Source organism: Rhodnius prolixus, unplaced genomic scaffold (assembly GCF_049639745.1).
Source record: "Rhodnius prolixus isolate KJV_2025 unplaced genomic scaffold, Rpr scaffold_10, whole genome shotgun sequence".
NCBI classification, from domain to species: Eukaryota; Metazoa; Arthropoda; class Insecta; order Hemiptera; family Reduviidae; genus Rhodnius; species Rhodnius prolixus.
This window is the reverse complement of record NW_027411615.1, coordinates 24,094,672-24,113,628: the sequence shown is the minus strand read 5'-3', so window position 1 is coordinate 24,113,628 and position 18,957 is coordinate 24,094,672. Positions and strand designations below refer to the sequence as shown.

The window sequence follows — 18,957 nt, the reverse complement described above, 5'->3', positions numbered from 1 at the left end:
TCCACCCCCTTCTTCCGTTTATACTTGTTTCCTCGTAACATTCTTTCTCAGTTCCCCAGCTACTTCAACTATAACTACTACTGATGTACAACTAGTGATTTTTATTGTGCCAGTATATGTGAGCAATGATTTCCCCCTTCTGGACAGGATCAAAGTGTTGTTGCTCCGGTCTTCCTGTTGTGTCCTTTCTCTCTCCGTACTGGCGTACTCAACTTGGTGGCTCACTCTTCTGGCAATTATTACATTCTTTTTCTGTTTGTCTCCCACCATACTTCGCACTTCTTCTTCAAACATCTCCTTTTTCCCCCTACAATCGGCTACTAAATCGAATTTTACTTCACTTAAATAAAAATCTTCATGTTCTTTCAAGCAAACTGAAGCCAAATCTATACTTCTCTAAGAAGCAATTTGAATAGTAAAGTTCCAGACCAAATTAGATTAAAATTTTGGCATTATTTCTGCATAAGAAGAGCTAAGAACTGATTTGATAAAATGCAAATTTTGTACGCCTCATCTCCATTTTCATTAGTAAATTTGATTTAATTCTGTAATTGATAAATAATTTTCAGCCACAAACCCTGTACATTACTGGGGACAACAAGTAAGCTGTAGAAACTTTTAGAAAGAAATAAAAATCTTGAGTAAGTCTGCTTATAAAACTATCTTTTTAAAATTAATAATGTATCAGCAGAGGAGGAAAGCGTATTAGCTGGATACCTATTCGGAGATCCCAGGTTCGAATCCAGCTGCTGGCTCTTAGATTTCCTCCTCCTAGCAGCTTCTTACTGCTCCACTGTCCGGAGGCCGACTGTGCACTGGAAAAAGCTCCGGGCGCCAATAACCTCAGATGCTGACGTGCCTTAAATGAAAACAACAACAACAACAACAAAACTATAGTTATGTACTGCACTGAGAAAACATAACGGCTAATCTGTTGTAATATGACTTTGAGGTAGTGTTGTTGAGTTGAGGTCCGAGCTGAAGGCTCAACCGAGTCGAGCTGGCTTGAGCCTTCAGAGCTCGAGTCTTATAGCCCTCGAAGCTGGAGCAGTGAAGCTCAAGCTGGAGGCTCACAAACCTGAAGTTGAAGGCTCATACAGTGCGAGCCTTTTTAAATTCTTAAGGAATGACGAGTGATCAATTTCAATGAGCAACGAACATTTTAGAAATTATTGTATTCATTTACGAGTATACAAAAATATGTTTGAAAAATTCATTAGCTGCTATAAGTTCATTTTATTTTAAGAAATGAATTTATTAATAGTACAACATAAAAAGCTTCATATAAAAAACAAAAAAAACTCGAGCCTTTTGAGCCGAGCCTTGGAGGCTCACCGAGTTTCAGCTCGAGCTCTGACTCGAACCACCCCCTGAACCCCGAGAGCTCGAGCGCTTAAGACTCGAACCTTATAGCCTTATGGCTCAGCTGTTGAACAACACTACTTTGAGGGGATAAGAACCATGTATTCTCTCTATTATGGCAACAATTATGTGACATATCCCTTCTGTTACTCAAATATCATCAGGCCAACACTTGTTTGGAAGCCTGATTTCATCTGAAGATTTGTGCAAGGGTTCTGTCTTTGATTTTCATGAATATGTTTTTGTTTTTTTGGTCATCAATGCCTCAAATGTTAGATATTGCATGCACTAAATGGTAACAAAACTTACTAACACAGAAGTCGTTGCCGCTGAAGCAGTGATACAAACAGTATAAATTCTAATAAATAACGGCTTACAAAAGATTCTCAAACAACCGACACAAATACAAACAAAACAAAAGGAACAAATACTTAAAAAATGCAATCCAAAAACAGGAAAGACCGAACTAAAAACACAAGTACTACTTAAGTAAAAGAAATTACAAAAATGAGCCAAGCCGCAGATTAAAAGATTGTAACATTCGTGGCACACAACACCTGAAGACCCAAAAGTAAGCGATTGAATAATTAGCTCTAGTTCATGTGCCATTTTAACACCTTTTGCGTAAAAGGCACGAAGTTTTTTGTAGTTGTAATGTCCTCTACTGGGTTTTTAGTTCCTCAAAACACTGCCCAACCCCGGAAGAAGCTTCTAGGAAGAGAAGGGGCCAGCAGCTGGATTCGAACTTAGGATATCCTCGTTCTAACCATTGAGTTAATCTCTTCTCTCTTCTTACTTTTCTTAAACTGGGGCTTGATGCAAGAACAAAAACAAGATGGAATTTTTTTACCATTCAATACTGAATAGTATTTTTTTAATCATCTGTAAAGTTGCAGTTTAAATATCCATTATTATTTTTTTCCCCACTTGTACAATTAAAATGAAAGTAGGAAATAGTGAGGAATGGCCCTAGCAAGATGCGGAGGTTAGTTGTAGCGCACGCGGATTGAAAAAGAAAAGGTAACAGAATATAGAGTTGCCGACCAAACGATAAATCCCCTTTGGCTAAATCTTAATGCCCCTTTGGCTGGGTCATTAAATAAATATTTCTCAGTGGTATTAAAATAACGATGTGCAGGAGGAGATAGTGCGCGCGAAGTGCGAGGGAGTAGATAACTAAGGCGGGAAAGGACGGGTGCGGCGGCAGTAGAAAGATGAATACTGCCTTCTCGCCGTCTGGACCCAACACCTAACTAGAGGAATCGTATATATGGGAGGGCCTACCCCTCGTTGGCCAAATACACATACACACACTCAAACCTACAAATGAGTGAACGGAAAAGGAATAACACAAACAGCTGTGTGTGAGTGAATGCAAACTTATTGCTCTTCTAACTTAATTTAATTCCACTTTGTCTCACAGCCTCTTCTAATCATTTGTCTGTCCCCACTCTACTTAGTTCTATATAAATATAATTAATTTCAAAACCTTCCTTATTGTACCATTAACAGTTTGAATATTAAAAACACATCTAACCATTAATATGACGTAATCTATTTGCTTTATCTTGCTAGTTTTTTATTTAAGCGCCTCAAAATTTATGGTCAATGGCATCTGTAACATTCACAATGAATAACGGGCCTTCCAGCGATGTTCTAATCGCAACAGACAACAGTTCCCATTACTCCTAAGTAGAGGCAGTTTAAAGATTGGTTTCCCCAAAACTAAGGTACATTCCAACAACTTCTGCTGAATGAATCTCGCCCTTCTTTCATTTACACATTTTCTTCTAGCTCCTGCACTTCATTGTGTCTGATAGTAAACCATGTTGAGCTAATAATGGACCATAGAAGTTGCTAAGTAAGTAAATCATGTTACTAACATTACCTCAGAACATTTGAGGTAACAGCTAACCCCTCTATATCATGTCCATCACGTATGGAGAACACACATCGACACATCCGAGCTGAATCGTTCGGCATTTAGGTGCAGACAAGTTTTCAACACCTTAACCCAGGGGTCGGCAACCTATTTTAAGTAGAGAGCCATTTCTTCTTAAATAATTTTAATAGATCTTACCAAGAGCCGCCAGGATGATTGTGTAAAGAACTCTGAAGATCATTTGTATTCTCAAATTATTATTTTATGGTATTCAATAACATTTAAATGTTTTATATATTTATTTTCACATATTGCAAAGTAAATAAACAAATAAATAATAACTAAACCTGAAATTGAATGAAAATGGCGGTAGTCCTTTATATTATGAACTGTATTTTAATATACTTCTATTTAATTTCAAACCTATCACATTTAAAATTCTTTTTGAAAAATATCTTTACTTCAATAAATATGATTTTCATTTGTTTCAATAAAATTGAAATATAAATTCTGTTTCGGACAGGCTGAAGAGCCACACAATTTGGATAAAAGAGCCGCGGATTGCCGACCCCTGCCTTAACCCAACAAATCAAAGTTCAAATCTAAACAAGAAAATTCAGCAAGTAAGCAATTTAAATTAACATTGCCCTTGTAATCCTTCGTCCAATTAGATTTAAAGTTCTTCAAATAACACAGGGCTCATACTCCAAAAAAAGAAAGACTGAAATTTTGTAAGTCTTAAAGTAAGATCGCTGCTCTGTAAAAACACTAAATTATGACAAGATTTCAGATTTAAATCTAGTCCAGATTTCTTTCTGTAACTCCTGTTATAAGTGTAGAAGTAAAATGTTTAAAAGAGAAAATGTAATGCCACTTTTGCCACACTTTACGACACGCTGTTCAAAAATACAGTATCATTACAATGAACACAAATTCAAAGCAAGAATTGATAGAAATTAGAATTTCTAAGTCAACTAAAATCTTGAGGATTCCTGCGAAAAGAAGAATAATAAAAGTAAAGTGTTTTAGTTTCACAACTTTTTTGTTTTATAACATAATTTTATACTATTGTTAATAAAATTTCCAAACATTAGAATTTACACTAAATTTACCGAAATGAGATACGGGAAACTATAATTATGTCTGGTAAATTAAATTGTAATTTAATAGTGCCACAATAGCCGAATGGGTAGAGACGTGTAATCTACGATGAGACTTGACTTGTTGGGTTCGATTCCTGATCTTGGTTGAGTTTTTATTTGAATGGTATAATAAGAAATTTGCTGTGTAGTAAGGTGTCCACGACATCTGATCTATAGTTTGAGCCAAGACTTAAGTGATTATGTTTAACTTTAAATTGTAATTATATTATACAAATTAATGGTGACAATTGTAGAAGTAAAATGTATACAAATTGTAAAGATAAGTGTAATAAAATGAGCTAATTAGTTAGTTACAGTAAGTAAGGCGACGGCCGATAGGATAAAATAAGAAATATACCATTGTAATGTTATTTTTATATCAACTAAGTTGTTTTTTTTAGCCAATGAGAGAATTTACGACAATATAACGTTTTCATTTAACTGCCTCCTTACTTAGGGTATCTTTATTTACAGTTTTTTTTGTTCGACTCTCTGTCCATGCTTCCTTCGCTTCTTTTTGCCACTTGATCTTTAATTAATGAGCCATAAAATTACAGTTTAGTGATTTCTTTGAATGACGTAGAAGAACTTCAGAACTACTCGTATGATGATGTATTCTAAATATTGCGTTCTATTGATGTATTCTCCTTTCTATTTCTACTGCTTTCTACTTAACAGCAGTGTTACTTACGAGGGTCGTTTGAAAAGTCCGTGCAAAAATAAAAACTACTTAATTTTTTGGGGTAAACCTTTTTTATTTTTCAACATAGTCTCCTTTTAGGCTTATACACTTCGTCCAACGCTGCTCTAGTTTGTTGATCCCTTCCGAATAATAGGATTTGTCCAAGTCTGAAAAATAGCCATTCGTTTCTGCAATCACGTCCTCGTTTGAATAAAATCTTTTTCCCGCCAGCCATTTCTTCATATTGGGGAACAAATAGTAGTCCGAGGGAGCCAAGTCTGGAGAATAGGGGGGATGTGAAACGAGTTGGAACCCTATTTCCATTAATTTTGCGACCACAACTGCTGAGGTGTGAGCTGGTGCGTTGTCGTGTTGGAAAAGGACTTTTTTCTGGGCCAATGTGGGCGTTTTTCTTGCAGCTCGGTTTTCAAACGGTCCAATAACGATGAATAATATGCACCTGTAATAGTTTTACCCTTTTCCAGATAGTCGATGAGGATTATTCCTTGCGAATCCCAAAAGACAGTCGCCATAATCTTTCCGGCCGAAGGAACGGTCTTCGCCTTTTTTGGCGCAGATTCCCCCTTGGTAACCCATTGTTTAGATTGTTCTTTGGTCTCAGGAGTGTAGTGATGTATCCATGTTTCATCCACAGTGACGAAACGACGCTTAAAGTCCTGCGGATTCTTCTGGAACAGCTGCAAACCGTCCTTGCAACACTTCACTCACACGATTTCGTTTTTGGTAAAGCGTGAGGAATCGCGGCACCCATCTTGCGGATAGCTTTGTCATGTCCAAATGTTGATGCAAAATATTATGTACCCGTTCATTCGAGATGCCCACAGCACTAGCAATCTCACGCACCTTCACTCTTCTGTCTTCCATCACCATATCATGGATTTTATCAATGATTTCTGGAGTAGTAACCTCAACAGGGCGTCCAGAACGTTCAGCGTCACTTGTGCCCATATGGCCACTCCGAAAATTTTGAAACCACTTATAAACTGTTCTAATCGAAGTTGCAGAGTCACCATAATGTTTATCAAGCTTCTCTTTAGTCTCCTGAGGCGTTTTGCCTTTCATAAAGTAGTGTTTAATCAACACACGAAATTCTTTTTCGTCCATTTTTTGAAAATCACTCGACTTCCTCGATTCAAACGAATGCCAAACACAAAGAAATAGACCGATCTGGCTGAAACTTGGTGTGTGTTCTTCCAAGAGATGCTACTAACGAAACATAACCTCGATACGCGCCAGTGGTGCTATCTCTCTGACTTTGCACGGACTTTTCAAACGACCTCGTACTTACTATGTTAAAACATTTTTCTTGAAAAATACGCGTCCTTATACGATACCTCAGGGTATCACCTGTAAATATTTAAAAATATTCGATATTCGAAGAAAATTAGATGTTTAGGAGTGCCAGCTTACATTTTAATTATTAATTTTTCTTTTTTAATGCGATGTTCAGCATTACTCAGAAACTCACAGGAAAATTTAGCCGTTTAAGAAAAAGCTAGGGAAATAAATGAAAATCTGGTTTAAGTATTTCCACGTTCCATAATTTGCACAATTACATTTACACAAAAACAAGCGAAAACATAGGAACTATCAGCTACTTTGGCCAAAAAACGTTGTTTTGTTGTAATGAAAACTGCTAATTAGGCCACTACTATTTGTTACAACTGAGGTAGTCCTTTTTCTTTACACTTATTGTGAAAAACCCACGAAATGTTAGGAACTATCAGCTACTTTGGCCAGAAAAACGTTGTTTTGGTGTAATGAAAACCGCTGTTTAGGCCAGTGCTATTTGTTACAACTGAGGTAGTCCTTTTTATTTACACTTATTGTGAAATACAAGCGAAAACTTAGGAACTATCAGCTACTTTGGCCAGAAAAACGTTGTTTTGGGGTAATAAAAACCGCTGTTTAGCCCAAAGCTAAATGTTGCAACTGAGATAGTCCTTTTTCCTTACACTTATTGTGAAATACAAGCGAAAACTTAGGAACTATCAGCTACTTTGGCCAAAAAACGTTGTTTTGGTGTAATGAAAACTGCTAATTAGGCCACTACTATTTGTTACAACTGAGGTAGTCCTTTTTCTTTACACTTATTGTGAAAAACCCACGAAATGTTAGGAACTATCAGCTACTTTGGCCAGAAAAACGTTGTTTTGGTGTAATGAAAACCGCTGTTTAGGCCAGTGCTATTTGTTACAACTGAGTAGGCCTTTTTCTTTACACTTATTGTGAAATACAAGCGAAAACTTAGGAACTAACAGCTACTTTGGCCAGTAAAACGTTGTTTTGGGGTAATAAAAACCGCTATTTAGGCCAGCGCTATTTGTTACAACTGAGTAGGCCTTTTTCTTTAAACAGATTGTGGAAAACAAACGGAAACTTGGGAAGTATTAGCTATTTTGTTAAAAAAAAGTTTATTGAAAAGTGCTATTTAGAATCTGGTAGATTAGCCTAACATGAGTGTTTTTATTACGATTATAATCTTTATTAGAATTAAAGATCAATTTGTTTTAATGCATTTCTTAGGGTTCAATGGAAAATGTACGGTTACTCATTTTAAAATTTGGGTTAAAGAGATTGCTTAAGCCCAGAACCTTGAGAATTATAGCAAGATGAAGTCGTTATTGGTGGTTCAATCCATTGGCTTTTGTAAACGTTATTCTTAATGAAATGGTTGGTTAAGGTGTAAATATTTATTCATCTTTCTAATTTGATTTCTGTACAAGTTATCTGACTTTTATCTTATTTAACTCAGATGATTACAATCTGTGTTTAGGACCATAATCTAGTCTTATCTCTGGGCAATTAACTTTTTACAGTTCCATTACTCTTATCAGCTTATCAGAGTAATAGTGATCACTTTTTAACTACTTTAGTTGCAACAACTTGAAGTTTTTTTCCCCACTACTAGTATTATATATGTGCTTTTTATTGTTTTATCTTGTTGCGTTTTATGGAATTGCAATTATAACTGACTGCTATATAATATCGATTTATGTATAAATTCTTCTTATTATTTTTTTGTTTTTTTCTTAGTAAAGTGTATAAGTACCATTGCTTGAGACAAATGTTACAGCTCTCTGATCAACTCAACATTTTGCTAAATGTTAGCTGTACAACATGGAAGATCTATTAGATGATTCGAAGCTTTTAAAAAATCGCTACATATTAAATTTAATATTAATATCTTTATGGCTGTGGCAACTAGGCCTAACGCACTTAGGATCTACTTTAGTGTCAAGTGTTATTCAAGCTAAATGTTGACTGTTATCGTCTGGTTCGTCAGAGTAAACTGTAACTACTCCTGCAAGAAAGAAATGTCTTAGAAAACCTTCTTGTGATCTTCTTAATAAATCAAAAAATTTTCAAAATCAGTGAAACCACAACTAGAAGTTAAGAGGGTATGTTTTGAATCTAAGGACTTGGGAAAATGTTTTCAGTACAGCGAAGAGATTTTTAGTGAACAGATTATCTAACTAAGCAGCAAAAGTCTAAGAAAGATCTAACTTTGCATTTTGCCAGTTTTTTTCTCAGGAAGAATGAGCGCCCAACAATAGTCAGGATGTGGGGATTAGGCAGATATGAGACTCAGTCTAACCGGCTACTGACGAAGTTTTGTGAAATCAAATTGAACGCTGAAGAATAAATTTTAATGGGCCGTTTAATTTTACATTCAGATTTTTTGCCTAAGACCTCTGGTTCAACAGCATTTGCAAGACCCATCCCAATAAGTCTTATAAGGTTTTTCTGCCTTTGCCAACTCTTATTTGTAGCTTGAATTCAACAAAAATTGATGATATTCTACCATTGCATTAATTTAGATGGAATAAGTTGTTTAAACCATTCGTTTCCTTACTTAGTAGCTTTTGTGAAAAGCTAGAAGTTAAAGTTCTTTGAGAACCAGAAAACTTGTATGTCCATTGGAAACCAGTTTAAAAAAAGAAACAAAAAGAACTACTGCAACTTTTATGGTTCAGAGATGTAGTTAAGCGGCGATTATCTTCACAACATCAGTCGAGTATAGATTATGATTGCATGAAACATGATGCACTCTAGATTCCATGTCCACAGAATGTGTTCTTCTGTTACGGTGGTTGGATCTTCTGGTTACGGTGGTTGGATCGAAGTTAAGCGGACAGTATTTCGTCTATTTTACATGGCATTCTTCAGTTTATCCCCTCCAACCGGCCTCGTTCTGCTCCTTGTTCCTTTTTTTTTTAACTCTTTTTATTATCCGTTATCTGAATCGATTAAAGGAGCTGTAGGAGTGCCCGGGGGCAGGCCTGGAGCGGCCTGTATCCCGCCTACATATCCCCGCCCTATCTCTTATGATACATCTTCCCGCATCCAACACAACATGCATCCATCCAACATTATTATACAATGTGTTGTAAAATAACTTTCAAATAATATTTAAAAGTATACTATAATTAGGGGACCATTACTCATCTTGCCCTTCCACTCAGAGCTCCCCTTCACTTTATCCTTTTACTTTAAGGAATAAAAAAACAAAAATCTATGTTATGTTACGTCTTTTAAAACTTTTTGATAGATTGCTCTGATAAAACATTCAGAGCAACCTGTACAGCGTAATTTTTGAAATTTTTATAGAATTCTACATAATTTATAATGGGCTTAACTTTTTTAAAAAAATCGTTTATTTATTTATTATTTGTGCGCGAGTTTGTTTGATCACCCATTCACATAAGATATTTGAAACATTTCTAGATTTACTTATGATCACAAGTCATTTTCAATTTTGACAAATTTTAACTAAAATGAAAAATATTTTAGTCCTAACCCAGAAGAGTAAATTTTGGTGTTTTTCGTTCATTTTTATCCGGAATCTACTCCCGTAAAATTACAACAAGATTCATCAAATTTCCAATATTTTTTCATGAAAAACAACGTGACAGAAGTAACAAGAAAATTAGCCCCGAAAACTGTTGGTGTTTTGAACGATTTAAGTAGGTTTTTTTAGAGTTAATTTATTTATTTTGTCTCAGGTATAAAAGTATTTTTTTCTCCAAGACAAATTTGAGGGGCTGATGGGTTAAATTTTCCATCTAAATTATGATTTAAAGTATAATTAATGTCCTCAATATGATTTTTGCAATACGGTGTGGCTATTAAATAACGAGACTGATGCTGCTACAAAAGAACTATGCATGCACCAAATCCTAACGACCAACAGCTGTGCAGCGTAAAGCCTTCTCTTTCGATTGCAGCGTCTCACGTGTTTGTAGAGAAATCTCTCTGACCGGAACCCTCGTTTGTGTAAGAGGTGTTAGTTTCGTTTTGCCGAAAACATGATACTACACATGTAGTAGAGCAACGAATTTTATTAAAAGAAGTTTATGGCGATGAATGTTAATCACGTGCGCAAGTTTTTTGAGTGATTCGAGCGTTTCCAAGATGGGCGAGAAGACGTCGGAGATGATGACCGCCCGGGTCGCCCTGCCACGTCCAAAACGGATCAAAATATTGATTATAATTAATCAACATTACTACCGCGAGGTGCTTACTCAACTCAGTGAAAGAGTAAGGAAAAAACGACCCGATTTGTGGAAGAACAAGTCATGGGTTCTCCATCAATCTATTTGTTTGGTACTTCCGTCATAAGCAACTTGTAGCTTCTAGCCAAGTACAACATCCCAGTTTTAGGCCGTCTACCTTATTTGCCTGACCTGGCCCCATGTGACTTTTATCTGTTCCCCAAAGTCAAATCTGCATTAAAAGGAACACGATTTCAGTCCGTTGAAGCTGTGAAAGAAAAAGCGGTACGCTTCATGCAGGTGCTCAAAAGACTTCCAGCACTGTTTTGAACAATGGTAAATTCGCATGGAGCGTTTTAGGGATAGAGGAGGGGTGCATATTGAAGGTGATAATAACTAAATGTGTATAATTTTAAAATAAAATGTTTTACAGCAATAGTCTCGTTATTTAATAGCCACATCTCTAGGAAAAATAGGATTTAAGTAAGAAATATGGTTTCTGAGGAATCTTACGTTATGGTCAGTTCGTAAATAATTAAAAAATCCGTTCGCAACATTTTGAACTATTGTATATTCATCTTCAGGGCTATAACAAATAAATTGAAAAAAATATATTTCGAAACGTTGCGTATAGAACAGCATCTCATCAAACATAGATCAAGGACTGCTACCAACTTCACAGTTAGTCAGATTTCGTATTTAAAAAAAACTTTAAGCAAAAGTGCCAATTTACTAGATAAAGGTGTTTAGTCTTTTGGTTCACCAATAGATTCATCGTGAATTTTATTTCGCTAATTTGGTTTTGAGATAAGTCAGACTAACTATTCATAGTTATCTAATTGCATTTTATTTTTGGCAAATTTATAAGATTACAAAACTACTTAATAAAAAAGAAATATCAGATTTGAAATTTACCAATGAAATGATCCATGGATTTTTGATTGAAAATAAACAGAAACTTTTAAGATCAAAAGTTTGTTACGAAAGTTCTAAATATTTAAATTATTCATGGCGATCAACCTTTCAGAGCTTCAAGTGGGTTTTGGTTACTTTCTTGTTATTTCTGTGATAATAAACCCCGTCCTCATATGCCTACGCAAGATTTAAGAGGCGCTCCAGATGAGTTAGTAACAAATAAACGTGTGGCCATCTTCGTGAGCTGGTAATACATTGAACTGGCTCTGATCCGAACAAAAGTCTTTATTTTTTTTTTTTTTATTCTCGCCCGATTTTTTATTTCATTTCTAATAGTGGTAAAGTGAATAGAAGGGCATTACTATCTAATATGTGATTTGTCACTCTGTTTGGTTTGGTGTCAAGTGTGTTTACACAGATTCTGTTATTCCATGGAGGTCTCCCTTCTGTTTTCTTTAACACTCCCCCTCCGTGTTATGAGGCAAGTTGAAAAGAACAAAATGGAATAAAAGAATTCTTATTATGGTCGAAGTTGAAGATATGCTGAGTTCGTGGGAGTCTTATTAGACGTGTGTTCATTATATTTGTACTTTTGTGATGGAATAAGCCCTACATACCTAAATAAGATTTTTACTTTTGTTGCAGGTCCATCTGTAAGAGGAGTGTTTGATCAAAAGGCTGAGTTTGAGGGCTGTGCAAACAGGATGTACATTTAAAAAGGAAGAGCTGCCGTGACACAAAAATCTATGCCTCCTACAGAATTTATTTAAATTATAAAAAGAAAAAGCGTCAAAAAGAAAGAAGAAATCTCAGGTGAACAAAAAAATAAAAAATAGTGCAAGGCGCAATTTAGGATGTGCCTTGAAAGATCAACTGCAACAGACATGTCTGACAAAGAATGGAGAGGTTATAATAAATTAGAGCATTTAATTAGATTAATATTCTCGCCAATCGTACAAATGGAGCGTATCACAATTAAAAGGACTGTTTATTTAATCACAGCGCTAGTAGCGTTTGCGCTAGGTCTTAGTTTAGGTTTGTTAATACCAGTTTATATTATGCCGGTTAGTATAGCGAGAAATGTGTCCTCAATAATGCGTTCTGTGAGGCCGATCTCTTCTTCGTCGCAACGTTTCGATACTGTCAGCTTTGTGGCTGAATCAACGACAATTAGAGCGCAACAGTTAAGGCCAAAAGATAGCCGACTTGTGGTAGATGGTATCTATTGGAATGATGAAATCGAGGCCGCCTTACCAACTGGTTATGGTGAACCAGAAGCGGAAAGATGGAGAAGATTTGTTAAAAATAATCCTGTGGTGAAGATTGAAGAAGGATGCGGCAGGATGCAAAATCGTTTGCTTACATTTGAAGATGGAACGCGCGCTTGTTGCAGATATAGACAGAATACTGATCAAATTCAAGGTGAACTGTTCAGTTTTTACCTAGGACGTTTACTAGGTTTAAATAATCTAGCACCGTCCGCCCTTGGTGTGGTGCATAGCCGTGATCCAGTATGGTCTAAGGTCAGAGCACAGATCTCCTTAGCACAATGGGCTGAAGAAAGACCGGTAGTGCTAACTAAGTTCATTGACTATCTCCAACCTGCGCAGATACCGCGTTCGTTAAGGAATTCTAACAGGAAACTACATCCGCCGGATGTTAATCATAATGATAGATCAAAATCAGTAGAATTGGCCCAATGGTCAGATTTAATTGTATTCGATTATTTAACGGCAAATTTAGATAGAATTGTAAACAATTTATACAATTTACAATGGAATCCTGGTATGATGGACGCCCCAGCACATAATCTTGCCAAATGTTCTAAATCAAATTTATTATTATTCTTAGACAATGAAAGTGGTCTATTGCATGGATATAGATTGTTAGATAAATACGAATCCTATCATAGTGTTCTATTGAACGCGTTATGCGTATTCCGACGTTCAACTGTTGAAGCTATCGAACGTTTACGCAATGATCAGAATCTTGCTAATCTATTAGAAAGATCTTTAAATGCTGAAGGCGATCTTGTACCAGGATTACCGGAGAAAAACTTAAAAATCTTAAATGATCGCATTAATCGGGTACATGATCAAGTTGAATGGTGTCGCAAACAATATTCGTAGGAATAAATTTTGTAAGAGCCAATTAATTTTATCAATTCAACCAGCGCGCTCTAAGTATCAGCAAATTGTGTCTATTGAAAAGGATGCAAATGCTTCTAATAAATCCTTTTTGGATCCATTTGGCAAGTAGTCGCTTGTTCCTTCTATCCGTAGCTGGGAAGGCCGTTTGGGAAAAACCCCTGCGTTGTTGCACTCTTAGTGCATTCATAGAATTGTCTACAATTCTTGGAAAATATGTATTTTTTTCAACCGAAATACAAAAAAAATATTTCTTCAACTCCTCCTTTGTCAGGTTTTCATGTTCTCTTAATATCTCAGAGATTTTAATTAAGATCGAATAATTTGAGCAAAACAGGCGAATTTTATGATGTCTGATTACTGCAGACTTTTCTGACGGCTGAAATTTTGATATGTAACAGTGGATAGTTACGGATTTTTCCCATCAGTAAATAATTTAGTTGGTACACAGCCGAGTTATCAAGTCAGCAGAGCTTTTAAAAAAGGAACTTCTACAGTTTTGTTTACTTTAGGCTGGAAACATAGTGGAGCGGCGGGCAAAGCGGCGATGATAGCGAAGAGGAAAGCGGCAAAAACAAAAACTAGAAATAGATAGAGTTGCTCTATCTTCGCTTTGCTCGCCACTATGCGCGGTCCCATATGTTTACTTGTGTTTGATTTCGCCGCTTCGCTCTTCGCTATCATCGCCGCTTTGCTCGCCGCTCCACTATGTTTCCAGCCTTATAGAGCTATAGCGTTCCCAAAAAATACGTACAGACAGGTCATTTCTTTTATTTTCTACCACTATCTCGCAAACAGATAATCTTTTTTTAAACAGCCTCTTTGGATTTAAGGCATCTGAAAACGAATATTTCTAATGAAAATTTCATTCGTTGTACACTTCCTATCTTTGGGAATGCGAATGTAAGAGTTGTTTATATTTTGGTTTTCAGTTTATAGATAGGTTTTCAGCGATTTTTTGACTGGTTAGTGTTCCCATAATCTGTGGTACGAGTACTTTGTGCAACAGCTTTGGTAGCGAATGTAGGGAAAAGAGTTTTTTTGGATCCATCTTATATTAATTAGGGGCCGTACTTAAATTACGTAACGCAATTTAAAGAGCTTTTTAATCCCTCCCCCCCCCCCCGATGTAACAGATCGTAACAAAATGTCAACCTCCCCTCCCCCCCTAGCCAAATGTACGTAATTTTTTGTTATGGAATATCGTCATTGCATAGTATTTAATTAAAATCAAACATATATTTTTTATTTATTACTTATTTAATTACATTATCACTTAGCAATGTATTTTTTCAATATCTTAAAAGGAATATAAGTTATTACATAAATTTTTTTAATAAAGTAACTCAAAATATTTTTCTCTTATAACTATTCATATATATTATTTTTTCTTGACGTATTAATTTGTTAAAATTTTGCAAAATATAAATACGTTTACAACTTGATAATATCGTTTTCAACTTGAGTAGTTGATTTTAGCTACATAATATCATCAGTCCATGGAGTGTTAAGCCAGTCTCCAATATTTTTAACTACTGGTATGCAATCCTTACTGTCCAGTATTGAATTATTTTCGAGTAGAATATAATCATCATTAACATCATTATTATATCAATAATAATTATTATTTTCGTACACTCTGAATCAAAATATATTCGTTCAAAGACCACCAACTGTAAGGTTATAAACTCACAAGCTCACTTTTTTACCGACCTTATAAACTTGTACCATAAGTTAAATGATATAATACCAATAACTACCGTATAGCGCTAGTTTCAAGATGTATGAAGGTTGGCTATAGTAGAATTTGGCGCGAAAAATATCGTTAGTATTTTTCCATTAATGACCAAAAAATTATAGATTCAATTGGAAAAATTACGTACAAGCATTAAAAAAACCCCTCCCCCGAACCATAACGAATGGTAACAATCGAGCCTTACCCCCCTCCCCCCTTGCGTTCGTTACGTAATTTAAGTACGGCCCCTTATAGATGGATAAAATTTCTTAGTCACCGAAATAAATGGTTTAGAATTCTCCTAAAAACTTGTTTAGTAGATAGGGATACACAAGTTCTGTGATGAATCGAATACCTGTTCATGTAATTATAGAAGAAGATAAGAATTAAAACTGAAAGAACTCTGGGCCTTCTGTTACGTGCAGCAATAGGCCTGCTCATGTCGACTGCTGAGTTGATTGTAGTGCCAATATTTGGGCATTTTCTTTTACTTTTGGCCATAAAGGAATCTTCTATCCTTTATGGTAGTTTAGTCGGGCAAATTCCTTTTTCTGGTAGGTGTGCTCACTCCCCGTAAAACCTTATGGCTTATTTTAAATCAACTAGCCAGCTGAAAAGTCTGCAGTGAGTTCTTATATTCATGTGCGATTACGCTTTCGTTAGTTTAAATCAGGATTTCAGAGCACATCGTTTAATCTTAACATTCCCCTATCGAAAAAGTTATAGCAATATTCTATTGGCCTAAGTTAAAGATCCATCTTTAATCCAATAAACGGTAAAATAAATTTTAATAAAGTATTTTTAAATTTTAATCTTATTGGTAAATGTACCTGCGCTGTTTTAATTCCCCCGTTCGCATTTTTTTAAAATTTAATCAACTTATTGTGCGTAAGAAGCTCTAAAAACTTTTATTTAAAACTTTTTCCGGGAAATTTTGAAAACTTGGGAGCGATGAATGATTGTGCTTTTTTTTTTAAGTCCAATTTGAATACAATATTTGAGCTCTAGTGTTTGTCAGAAGTAACTATGTTACTCAAATTCTTAATTTTGAGAAAATTGCATGACCGAATTCGCCATTGAATAGATTCTTGTTTTTTGGTATTATTATTATTATTAATATTATTATTTTTAATGACTTTAAAATGATCGTGTAAAAGATTGAAATTAACCAATTGTAAGTTTCAAATAAATTTTGTTACTTAAATTGCGGTCGAATCGTGTGAGTGTTCGCATCAATTTTTAATTTTTTTTTTCTGAACGGTCTTCAATAGATAATAATACGTAATAATAAACAAAAATGAAAACTGTCAAACAGAAATTGTCTGAAATATTAATGTTTCTGTTTGATGGACTCGTGGAATTGAAACCGAGATATCTGACGCGTCCAACAGCGAGTCGCAGGGGGTCGTTTTCTGTTTAGAGAAAATTTAGAGACTAAAACTAGTCTCTAACCTGGAACTTGCGGTTGAAGGCTAGTGCTCAAATTAACGATTAACCTAAAGTTTTCTCAATGCAAAAATTGTTTGGTTTTTGTTTTCAATTCATATGGTAATAACCAAAAAATTTTTTGTATAAATATTTGCCAAATCTAATTCCAATAAACTTATTTTTCAATTTTGGTTTCGACTGATTTCAAGGGAAACTTCAAGCTGTCACTTGTTTAGATTTTTTTTTTTAATTTCTGTTTTTGATGTAAATTTTTTTTTAAAATTATGTTTACTGTGATCTGGTCACCCACTTTTCGTGTGAATTCGTAATTTGCCTTTCTTGAACAGGTGAATACAATATATTTAGTCTCCTTTCTTTTGCAATCGTAAATGACTGTTGTGGCCAGGTGCAGAGGGTGCAACCAAAGAAAGCAATTGTCGATATATAAATATATATATATATATATAATGTTATATAAAAGTAGTTAGCGCGTCTCCTGTGTGTAACTAGTGCCGGACGGTGCTGCAGATCCTTGTGCGCGCGTATGTCCCATTCTTCCTCCAGAATTAGCATTATTTATTGCCGACAATCTCGAACTCTCCCCTGACTGCGCACAGAGAAGGTAAAAAAAATAAAAAAATAAACCTCTGGGTCCCCTCCTTTCCTTTGGACGACCTCCCTCCTGAGCTCTCTTCACCGGCTATGCCTTCCTAGGCTACATAAAAAAGAGAGAAGCTCCTTCACTCTGTATAGTCTCCTTAAGCTAGGCTTTCCTCCTGTGTCCACCCAAAGATAGCCACTATTTCTCTCTCTGTGCCAGCTCACTTCCAGGCCAACTTCTCATCTTCCTTCTCCTTGGTCTACCTGTTCGGAGATACATTCTCCCCCCAAAACTTCTCTTTCTCCTTGTACATACCATCGTATTTCTCTTCTCCTCGTTTAGCGTCACCAAAGTTTCCTGACCGGTAGCGTTCCGAGACAAATTCTTACCAGTTCTCCAGCCTCTCCTCTCCAGTTACTCGCTCTCTCATCAGCTGTACACTTCCTCAGACAGATTCCTCTCTTCTCTTCCAAACTATTCTATTCACCTCCTTAATAAACCCTCTAAAACAAAATTAATAATTATAATTTATGATGTAAAAACAAAAGAAATAACATAAAAATTGAATAATTTGTCCTAAAAAGAAAAAAAAGAAAAAAGAAAAAAATACAAGACTCTATTAAAAAAATTTATTCACTTTAGGATTGTAAATATTTTTGTTTAATTTTTATGCATAATTTTTTTAATTAATTTCATTCGAAAAACTAGTCCATTTATTATTATTATTACGCCAAGTAATTACTTAAAATAGGTGTCCAATATCCCAAAACAAAACTTGTAAAATAATGTAAATAACCTTTAATGGTTTTTTGGTTCAATTTGTAAATATAAGCTGTAAGAAAATATAATGATAAAATTTTCCGTAAACGTGATGTAAATAAATTTTTTATATAAGTCGAAAAAAAATAAATATATAAATTATGTAGTATAACATTTGTGTCAATAAAGAATTTATAAATATTATAAATAGAATGTTGTGTACTAAACTTGATTGTATTTATATACATTAAATATATAGAAAGATGAAAATATACTGTATATATACATAATGATCAATTGAAGGTGTTTTCATTTTTATTTACTACAAAATTCCCTTTAATAAAGGTAATTAGGGCCTTAACAAGGGAAATGCTGTTCACTTCTCGAGTTTGGTGTGGCTTCAAAGATTTAGCGCCAATAAACGCTTTTTAGGAACTAGTGTTATTCATATACTGATGTTATACTATAGATCAAATTTGAGAGAATCATTTTATATTATCCAGATTTGATTATTTCTGCTTTTTCTACTATATCAGTTTCTCCATTAGTTATAAAAGATGAAATAAAGCACTAGAAGTTAGAATGTATTAGTCATGAGAGCCCGAACGTTTAGTTAGATTAGTTGTTCTGGAGTTAAGTTACGTTTTTCACCGCATACGAAACGGAAATCTTGTTAATGGTTTACGGCAATTTCTATATTTGGCTCAGGTAAGTTCTTTATATATGAAATATCTAGGGAATGTCATCTGTCCCAATTAAATTCCAATCATTCACTTAATTTGAAAAAT

General features: G+C 35.0%; 1 protein-coding gene across 2 annotated transcripts in view; it reads left to right on the top strand.

Annotated features, from left to right (window-relative positions):
• The window catches only part of fj (four-jointed box kinase), a 112,565-nt gene extending 94,099 nt beyond the window's left edge, over positions 1–18,466 (top strand). Inside the window, exons 3-4 of one of the 2 annotated variants that reach the window (XM_074133474.1) lie at positions 3,768–3,867; positions 12,145–18,466. In XM_074133474.1, the coding sequence (XP_073989575.1) occupies positions 12,354–13,628 (1,275 nt within the window). In that variant the 5' untranslated portion in view covers positions 3,768–3,867; positions 12,145–12,353 and the 3' untranslated portion in view covers positions 13,629–18,466. The remainder of the gene's footprint in view (positions 1–3,767; positions 3,868–12,144) is intronic. The other variant, XM_074133473.1, reaches the window with a different exon arrangement.
• Positions 18,467–18,957: the final 491 nt, after the last annotated feature.